At 38.3% G+C, this 10,797-nt stretch overlaps 1 protein-coding gene across 1 annotated transcript in view; it reads left to right on the forward strand.

The window, feature by feature from the left end:
• Positions 1-10,797, forward strand: part of LOC106524401 (cGMP-dependent protein kinase 1) — a gene marked incomplete at its 5' end in the record, with an annotated part of 27,333 nt that overhangs the window by 9,472 nt on the left and 7,064 nt on the right. Inside the window, 8 exon segments of the mRNA XM_014018199.1 lie at positions 728-833; positions 929-992; positions 1,117-1,194; positions 3,952-4,046; positions 7,316-7,381; positions 7,475-7,549; positions 10,152-10,248; positions 10,318-10,457. Of these exon segments, the coding sequence (XP_013873653.1) occupies positions 728-833; positions 929-992; positions 1,117-1,194; positions 3,952-4,046; positions 7,316-7,381; positions 7,475-7,549; positions 10,152-10,248; positions 10,318-10,457 (721 nt within the window).

Consider the following 10,797-nt stretch of genomic DNA (forward strand, 5'->3'; position numbering starts at 1 on the left):
CTTAATTTCTGGACATTTATGGTTTGATTTCTTTGTATGATGGATCACTTGGGTTGTTACCGACATCTGGTGAAAATTTCATGTCATTAGCACCTCTAGCAATATATTTACTGAGAAAAATGGTGACGTGTTCAATACTTATTTTACCCACTGTATCAATTTGCTACATGTTGTATTCATTGTATGTTTAAATACACAACTTTGGCTAAAAATATATATAAATATAAAACTGCCCTGCAGTACCTCTGTGACCTCATCATTGAAGACCTCTATTATAGGGTTATTGTCCTGCTGGGAAGTGAATCTCTGTTTCAGTCTTCTTTGAAAAACTCATTTTTTTTTCTTACAGCACATTAATTGCAGCTTTTAGCACGTCTACAATGTGCCTTTTTGGTATAATGATTTTTTTTTTCTTGAAACAATGACTTAGTAGTCAGGCTAGTTTTCTTAGCTCTGTGCAGCTAACAGTGGCCCTATGGACAGATACTTCCACTTCTGCTGAAGAGCTGTCCAGCTTCAGCAGATTTATCTTAGTTATTTCTCTGGTTAATGCTCATCTTCCTTAATCTAGGTTTTCCTGGCAGAGCTTGGTATGTTTGGTGTGGTGACACAATCTGGCAGAACTGAACACATTCAAAAGGATGTGTAATACGCATTTCCTGCTTTCTGATTAAAACATTTTCCTTCATTTCTGCTTGTAAAAAATCATGTGTGTGTTTGTCTTCAGCTCTGACTGACATCAAGCTCTGGGGGATTGACCGCCATGGCTTTCAGACCATCATGATGAGGACCGGTCTCATTAAACATTCCCAGTACACAGACTTCCTCCGCAGGTAAACAGCCTGCCTTGTGGTCAACACATCACTGTATTTATCTCTCATTTCATGAAGATCGCTCACATTTTTCTTTGTGGAAACTCTCCTTACAGTATTCCTTCATTCCAGTCTCTGACTGAGGATGTTGTCAGTAAAGTGGCTGATGTTCTGGAGGAGGTGATCATTTTCAGACACACAGACATCCTGCCTGTCTCTTTGACAAACATAAACATCTTTGTTCAGCAATCACTCTTTCTTTTTTTTAAATCTTTTTTCTTGTTGTTGTTTTTGTCTATCTCAGACTTTTTACAGGGATGGGGAATATATTATCCGTCAGGGAGCCACAGGAGACACGTTCTTCATCATCAGTGAAGGACAGGTGAGAATGAAAGATTTATCTGGATTTGTGAGGAGAATGTAATTAACTGTGAACAAAATAACAAGAACTTGGCTTCTAAATTGTCAAATTGGTGATAACGAAATGCAGGAGTCAGTTGATCTGTATTTTTTCAAATTTACAAATTGCAGAGAATTGATTAAATCTTGTAACGAAATGTATACAAAGCCTTAAAGTCCACATGAGACATCACATATAAACCATGTTGTTTCACTTTTTTATGTTATGTATGTCAGGAAGAAAAAAATACTCTCCTTCATCAAGTAATTAAATTAGTTAAACACAACTTCAAATGCAACACAACTCAGGTTTTTAAAAATCAGGAAACAAAAATGACTAAAACCATAAAATCTCTATCTCAGAATCGAAATACCCTAGTTCAGGGCTATTCAACTGGCGGACCGCGGGCCAAATCCAGCCCGCGAGTGACCAAAGTTCGATCCGCCAATTAGTTCTTTCATCTCTTAAGCCCAAACCCCTGGTTTTCTACTTTAATTACTATAAGTTATTTTAGTTATACATAGACATGTTTGGTGTCTACAGAAACGTCAGAACCTTGGCTCCAATCCGGTACAAACCATTTCTATGCACACTAAAGACAGTTAAAACTACAAGCAATTGAAGATAGAACTATGAAAGTGAAAATAAAATTGGTTTAAAATTTTGACAAGTCAGAGATGTCAAAATATTATTTGTGTCAAATAGGAGGCATACTGTGTTCTTTTTGTTTTTGATGTTGTTTATTTATCACTTCTTTTATAGGGTTCTGTATGTTGTATTCATGATTAAATGCAGCAAAATAAACTATTTCAAAGGTAACAGATCTTTGTAATACTTGGTTTATTTACATAATAACTTTAATTGCTGGATGTTCGGCCCCTCAGCTGTTGACCGGCAGTAACTGTGGCACCCAGAGCAATTTAGTTGAATAACCCTGCCCTAGTTAGATTCATTAAATGGTTTATGACAGGAGGATAAGAACAATATGGCTTTTTTGGCATTAGTGTCCAGAGAAAAAAAAATTATAAAAAAAGAAAGGAAAAAAAAAGCATGCCAGCACAGCGCTGATTTGCAAATCTGAACAAATCACAACATTTAGAAAACGTTTTTTTGTCGGACAAGACCATCTGTCTACTTTCTTCACCCACTTCTCTTTTCTGAGTCATGGGGAGCTGGACACTGTGTGAGGTACACCCTTGACAGGTTAACCATTCATACATTTACCCAAACCCAATCCTTCTTGCTGAAAGGCCTGCATTGCTGACCCACTGATGCAAGACCAATATAAGCAAGTCTGGTGACATCGCCATGTTGAAAATAAACAAACAGCACAAACGCTGGTTTGCAGGCTGGTGGAAGAGTGATCATTTGGCCGGCTTTGGAGCCAATGGACCAGAACACCTTGCAACTTTTCTTTGTATACCAAAGTATTTCGATGGTCAAACGTGAGGCCCTTTGTCTGACAGCTAAAGCTTGGCCAAAACTGAGTCATGAATGAGGACGATGATGCAAACCACAACAGCAAACAGAAAAGCTGGAAAAGAAAAGTTACAATCAAAAGATCTGTTTCAGTTCTAAACTGAAGTGTGGATTTCTACACTTTTAAACATCATTTGAAACTCAGTGATGTAACTTAACTACCCAGCTGAAACTACACACCTCTCACAATGGAGAGTCGTCAGGATCTCTGTTTGCCTCGCTCACGAGAGATGTTTTGGCCACATGCATGAAGGTGTGAATTAGGGGATACTGGCATTTTGCTATAGTCCAAAATGCAAATGTCAACTCTGCTGAACTGGCTGTGTTTGGACTTTATCTGTGTAAACAAATCCCTGCAGAACTTACTGAGCTGAAGCAATGTTGTAAAGAGAAGTGGGCTAAAATCCCTCCACAACCATGTGAGGCACAAGAAGACTGAGTTAATGCTGCTAAAGGAGCTTCTACACACTTCTGAATCATAGTGTGGATGGAGATATATGCAGTTACCTCTGTATTTTAGACTTAATATTAACGGTAAAGGGTGTGTGAGTCAAAAGTCACAGGACACCCTTTTTATTTATTTCAGAAAGAAAATTTTTGAAACGACATATCTGAATACCCGAGCAAGTAATGGGTGAGGGGGGGCTTCCTTTTAGGCTTCATCCAGAACATGGCTTACCAAATTTCCCTCTGGGATCAATAAAGTGTATTTGAATTTGAACTGAATTGAATGGCTGCTATAATGGATCATAGACAAGTTTTTCGAAAGATAAGCCTCCTCACCAACTACTTGCTGGGGTATTTTGATATACTGTATCATTTTTCTTTTTATTTCTGAAATAATAGGGTGTCCTGTGACTCATCCTGTATTTTGTGTTGTTCACTCGAGTAGTTAAACAGCAGCATGGCGGTTAGCATTGCTGCCTCACCGTAAAAAGTTTGCTGGTTCAACTCTCAGCTTGGGCTTTTTCTATATGAAGCTTGTGTGTTTTCTCTGTGCAGGTATGGATGTTTAGGGTACTCCTTCCGCTTTTAATACATAAAACATTAGAACTGAAAGAGGGTCTATATACAGTATGATTTTATAATGTTAAGTTCAGATAAATGGCTATTCTTTGTTAAAATTAAAACAAGAGGCAGCTTATCCTTGTATTTGAGAACTTATTGTGAAATTAGGCACCATAACATGAAAACACAAGTCTGTTCGAATTTCACTTCAGTGCAGAACCTGAGCAGATGCTTGTGTTACCGCCCCCACAGGTGAAAGTTTCTCAGCAGCTCTCAGCCAGTGAAGAGGAGGTGACAGAGAAGACGCTTTGCAAGGGGAACTGGTTCGGAGAACAAGCTTTGATAGGGTGAAACACACACACACACACATCCTTGTACTTGCATCAAACTGAGGACTTTGTATTGACTTTCATTCATTTTTGTAACTGCATTTATGCCCAACCCAGACATTTTCCCTAACACGAACCATTATTCTTCACCCTAACCTGAACTTAATTCACACCATACCTCTAAACCTAGTAGAGCGCAGTAGAGCTGCAAATAAAGTGAGGACCGGGACAAAGTTTTCTTTCTACACCAAAGACCTCACTTTGATAGTAACTATTTTGCAAGTGGTCTTCACTCTGCAGCAGAAACAAGTACACACATAGGCTTGTTTTTATATCCCTGTGGGGACTGTGGATTGACTTGCATTCATTTTCTGGTAATTTTATAGCCTAACCCTGACCATTTACCTGAAATCTAACCAGGCAGGTACCTACCTGACCCTAAAACTAACCTAAACTCAAATCTTGGTCTTAAACCAAACCCCTCACCAGAAATTAGCATCCCTACCAGTGGGGATCAGGCATTGGTCCCATTGATGCACATTTGGTCCGCACGAGGCTTCCTTTTTCTGGAAAATGGTTTCCAGGATGCAGCAAAAATGTGCACACACACACACACACCAATGCACACACACTCATGTTTGTTCTTCTTTCCTCATGGGGACATTGCACTGACTTCCATTATTTACAGGTAAGTTCTACAGCCTAACCCTAATCTCTTGACCTAAATCTAACCTAACAGGTATATAACTGACCCCAAACCTAACCTAAACTGAATTCACACTTCCCCTGACCCATCAACTCTATTTCCCCTGGTAAGGACTGGGCTTTTGTCCCCATTGGGAACAGTGGGTCACCACCAGGCTGTGTGTACCAGGAAAACAGTCAGAAATTGTCCCCACCAGGTAGCAAAAAACATGCACACACACATTCACAACTAGGTATAAAAGACATCTTCGACACACTTTATAAATTAGCAGCATGTACCCACAAAGGCCCTTTCGTCCTGGACCCAATTCTGGCACACTTCTCTTGGAATGCATCAGGATGCAGCTACCTCAACACTGATGCCACCACAGCATCCACACTCCAGCCCACTTTACTCAGGCCTACAGACATTTAATGCATGCTCAAATCTATCATAGAGCTATTGTCCTCTATTATCTATCGTTCTTAATATGCCGCTGAAGACCTCAGCAAGACCTTGCAGAAACCATCCAGGTTCTGGCTGTTATCCAGTGTGAAATTCTGAACCAAGCTGGAGTGAGATAACAAAGTTTTTTTATTGATTTTTTATCTCTGAATTTCCAGCTACAACATCCTTATTAAAGAGATGCCACACGTCTAACATCCACATGAAGATCTACTCCAACAGACACAAACTTTCAGCTTAAACAGCCTTTTTACAGATGAGCAGGGAATAGACCAGTAAACAATAAACAGCAGCTTTGCCTGCAGCAACAGAATTTATAATGCAGGACTGATGGAACAAAAGCATGAAGTTAGAATCACAGGTCAGGCAGGGTTTCATATGGGTATTCGTATGTGTTGTGTAAGAAAGATAATTTTAACTGTAAAATTGTAGTCTAATTTTATATGTACTGTTAGAACCAGTAGCATTAAAGAAGAGTAATGAGGGAAAATAATGTTTGTTTTTTTACTTCTAAGATTATAAACAGTTGTCATTCAGGTAAGTTACTTTGAAACCTTGATCTAGTTCAGTAATTAAAATAAAATGTTAAATCTTCTGAAGAGGGGCTATGTGCTAAAATTTTTTATCTTGCCTGTTAAAGATTATTCTTTGCAGGACCTCAGTTTAAAGGAATTGAGTTTAATTCTGACTGGACTGACAAGATAATAGTCCAAACGCAGCCATGGTCAAAGTGTATTGTTGAAACAACACCAGTCTTGAAAATTTCATGGCTGTTCATGCAAACACAGTCGTATAAACTTTACACCAATTCACTGTAGCATTTTCTAATGTGTCCTGGGGTGTTTCCAGGAGATGTTTCATTATATTTTTTGCTGAAAAAACAGTGCCATGCAAAACCTACAAGGTTTTTAACTGTGTTATAAACCACTTTTTATTTCATTTGATTTCCGCTATTTTAAGCTGGTGGATATTCAGTTACTGTATTAATTGTTTATAACCTTCCCCAGAACCCCCACCCCTCCCACTTTAAAATATGTTCTTTAATGCTGCACTGTGAGTTTTTTAATCATCTCTGATAGCAAACATTGCCTGTCTCCAGCAAGTAATTCACTTCCCCAGATAAATGCACCTTTTTTTTCCCTCTCCATCTCACTGTGGCAGCCTCGCTGTTCTGTTCGGTGAATCCTCACTGCTCTTAGCTTTCTTCTCGCCAGCTGTTCTCAGAACAAAAGTGCTGAACAAACCCTTTCATTTCAGACCAACACAGCAGCAAACAGACAGACACATTTAGAGTTGAGCTGGGAGCAGAGTTTGAACATTTCACATGTCGTAGAGATTAGAAATCTGATCTAAAACTATGAGAGGCCCTTTAGGCCAGCGTTTCCCAAAGTGGGGTCCCGAAACATCAAGGTGGGGTCCTGAAAAGGCTTTCGGAATTAGTTTCATTTTTGTCTTGGTTAGTGTATTTAAAATGGATAAATGTAGTATAAAATATAGTGTTATGCCCATGTTTTGTTGACCTGATATAAATGTTTATCATCCAAAAATAGCTGGGGGCACAGGTCTCTGCTGCTGTTATTTTGTGGGTCAAAAGCTGAAAAGTTTTGGAACCAGTGCACTTTGGTTCCCAAAGTTGGGCTTGGGACCCAATTATGGGTCATGAAGCACCTTGGATAATCTCCAGAAATCAACTTAAAGGTTAAAAAAATAATTGCTGATGTAATATTTTCCCTATAACTCTTCAAAACACACAAAAACGAATAAATAAGTATTTACATTTGTGTACAAGCTGTTTAGATTGTCAAAAAGCCTGTGTTTTTAGGGTTATTAACAAAGTTCGTGTACTCAGACCAGTAATATTTGGGGTCACAAGTTTTTGCCATGGATAATTTATGGGTCATAAGATAAAAAGTTTGGGAACCACTGCTTTAGGCCATAATTCAAACTTGCTCTCATATGTGCTATCAAACTCTCTCACATTTACCAAAGCTTAACACTCAGAACTCTAATCCATGACAACAGTATGTAAAAATAAGCGTGCAAGGTTCACCATGTTCCTGTGAGAACAACTCTACAGCACATCTCTCTAAAAGCACTTAACAGCTGCACAAACAGCTTGTTTCCCCTTTTGTTGCAGCGAGGACGTTCGCACCGCCAGTGTCACGGCTGTGGGAGACGTCACGTGTTTGGTCATTGACAGAGAGTGAGTCTGGGTCTTTGTTTTGTTGTGAACTTTTGGTTTGAAATCGAGGCTGAGAGCTGTTTCTCTTTGACTGGATTCTTCTGCATGTCTCAGGTCCTTCAAACAGCTGATCGGAGGGCTGGATGGACGCAGCCACAAGCATCACGACAGCGACGAGGTCAAGGCTTTGTGAGTTCAGCTGTGCATTCTGAGAAATTGCTCAGAATTGCTTCGTACTGAAAGGTTTCTGAAGTAAAAGCTGCATGTGGAAAACATGTTTTCACAAACAGTGCTACGGTTTTATTGCACCAAAATGTTGACTGAAAGTTTTAGAAAAAAAAAAATATATATATATATATATACTCAACTGAATAAACCCCCTGAAGCTATACTGAAATAATGAATGTTAACTCTCACCTTAGCTGTATTTCCACGGACAACACATTGACTCAGTGTTTGATTGTGACAAGTACAGTAATTTGGCCATAAAATCAAATATGATTGGTGTGCAGTAGAAATATGTCCATTTCTTGACATCACAGCTGCTGAATATAGAACTGAAGGGCCTTTTACAAAGCACTAACTTGAAAACCCACAAAAGTTCCATTTCAAGACCATTTTGCTTGGTTGTTTAACATATGCCACAGAACAAAGGTGTTTATTTTTATGTTTCTATCATATTTTACTAGATAAGCAATATGAAAAAAATGGTAGATGTTGGACTTTAAACAGTCTAAAAGGTAAAGGAGCTTCTCGTAGAAATCATTTTCAGTAACAGCAGCATCTTCAATTTCTTTACTGACGCAGTTTTCTAGTTGAAAAAATTGTAGACATTTCTATCTAAAATAATGCAATGCTTGTACAACAGGTGACACTGAAAGAGGTGGGTGCAAAAACATGAAAATCTATTAATACTGACTTAACACAATTATTACCAGATTATAAATGGTTCTTTTTACAAATACAGCCTTTTAGGTTGTGTTTTCTCTTAGAAGCTAACAACTTTGAGGATCACATCTTCAGGACTATGCAGCATGATGTTCATAAGAACGGCTGAATATGATGTGTCAGAAAAACTTCTAGTCAAGTGTTTTGTGTATGTTAATTAACGAGGTTATAATTATTGTACGTAGGTGTGGATGTGTATATGTGTGTATATGTTTATATATGTGCGTATGGGTATATGTACATACATCTGTTTAAGTTTGGTTGCTGGGTGTTTGTGCTCTTCACTTGCTGATGGTCAGATGTCGGGTGTGGTGTCCTGTGCGTTATTGGTGTTCATTTCACATGTTGTGTAATTTCTATCGGTTTCTCTCTTTACTGTTCTTATATTTCTCTTCTACTTTTTCTTTTTCTTCCTTACTATAGTATAAAAAAGCCACTGATGATGCAGAATTAAGAAACTAACATTCAGTTTTGTTTTCTACTGAAGTGACAAAAAAAGAACAATTTCTAGTCTGTGAATCGTGTTCATTGACAATGGCAATAAAACTGATTCTGATATAACACATCAGGACACAGAGTGAAGTTGTTTGTCCAATCTGATGAATTTAAGTTCATATTTATGAAAGTTTTCTAAATAAAGCTGGAGATTGATCGGCAGTGTCATTAAATTATTATTTTCCTTCAGGCCACAGTATTTGGGAGTGTTACGCCCCATCTAGGAGCAACCAGAACGTAATAAAAGGAAAAATTCCCAACATCTGCACCATTCAACAATAAAAACGAAACAAAAGGAACCACAGGGAAACTATTTTATGAAAAGAAGAAAAGTGTGATTTTTATTTACAGTGAGCTTCTGCATCTATAAAACTGGAGTGTCTTTACTTCAGGGTGAGCCAAAGGCCAAAAAAACAAAAACAAAATGAGTCTAAGTTTTTGTCTCTTACATAATCTAAATTCAATAGAAATGAAATACAGGCTCTTACCTTCCTAATTACCCAAAACAGGAGAAAAATATATTCAAAATAAATGGCAACTCCCCAACAAAACTCCTCACAAAACTATTTTTTAAGTACAAACAACTCTAAAGTCTGATGTGGTACATCAGTCAGCAGGCAGGTTGGATGGCGCAGAGGAGGGGGAAGCTCTCGACATCATCACCTCTCAGCTTATCTTTATGCAGTTTCCTCTTCAACATGTAGCCAATCCTCACTCAGCTTCTGGCCTCAATCTTCCAATCACAGACGACACCTGGAAACTCATTTGCATAGAAAATTATCCCAACACACACACACACACACACACACACACATGCACGCACGCACGCACGCACACACACACACGCACACACACACACACACACACTCAAAACAAAATATTACGTCAGTCATAAAAGGGTGCCTACATTTTTTCAAAGCAATGCTGCAGTTTTTATTACCCCCAAAAGAGGGCAGAAACATTGTGCAGAGGCTACATGAGTTGTTATACTCTATGGGTGAGAAGTGAGGTACAAACTGGACATGCTTTCCGTCTATCAAAGGGCCTGCACTGAAAAAGAGAACATGTTAAATTTACTTAATTTAACAGTGGACATAGGTTGCACATAGATGTTTTGTTTTGGGTGCAACTTAAACAAATGATAAATGATAGGTAAATTTACACCAGTCATAAACCCGTGTATTTTGTGTCGATAAAGTGTGATTGAAACATGCAGGTAATTTGAGCTCTTGGAACATTTTTAACTTTCACACTTTTCTGGCTTTATTCCAACACTATTCAATACCTTTTGCTTCAATACTGTTGATTGAAGTAACTTATTTCATGTGTTTCTTCTTTCTTCCTGCAGACAACAAGCAGAGGCTAATTTCTTCTCCAGTATATCACTCACTGATCTCCAAATCATCTCCACTCTGGGGATGGGAGGCTTCAGTCGTGTAGAGCTGGTGAGTGTACGTGATCTGTGTGAAGATCCCACGAATCTGTGACTTCACGTTGTATTTTTGTGTGTCCAGGTTAAGTTAAGGACTGATTCCAGTCGTTCGTTTGCCTTGAAAATCTTGAAGAAACGTCACATCCTGGACACCAGCCAGCAGGATCACATTTTGTCTGAGCGCCGCATCATGATGGACGCTCATAACTCATTTATTATCAGGTTAGAGTGCACACGGTGCTCATCTACAGTGTGCCACAGTGAATAAAAGAATGACTGTTTTAGGTGATGCTACGTATGGGGTGTCGTTTGTAAAGTTACACAGTCAAAAATGACCACCAATATTTTTGTTTTATTTTGCCTTTTATAAGAGAAAAGAACAGATTTGTTTTTCAAAGTCAGCTTTCACCATATGATTCATACATTTATAAATGTCATAGTTTATAAACTAAATATTTAACTTACAAATTACAGCGGGTAAAATAAGTATTGAACGCATCAACATTTTTCTCAGTAAATATATTACTAGAGGTGCTAATGACATGAAATTTTCACCAGATGT

The sequence above is a fragment of the Austrofundulus limnaeus genome, unplaced genomic scaffold (assembly GCF_001266775.1).
Source record: "Austrofundulus limnaeus strain Quisiro unplaced genomic scaffold, Austrofundulus_limnaeus-1.0 Scaffold186, whole genome shotgun sequence".
Lineage (NCBI taxonomy): Eukaryota > Metazoa > Chordata > Actinopteri > Cyprinodontiformes > Rivulidae > Austrofundulus > Austrofundulus limnaeus.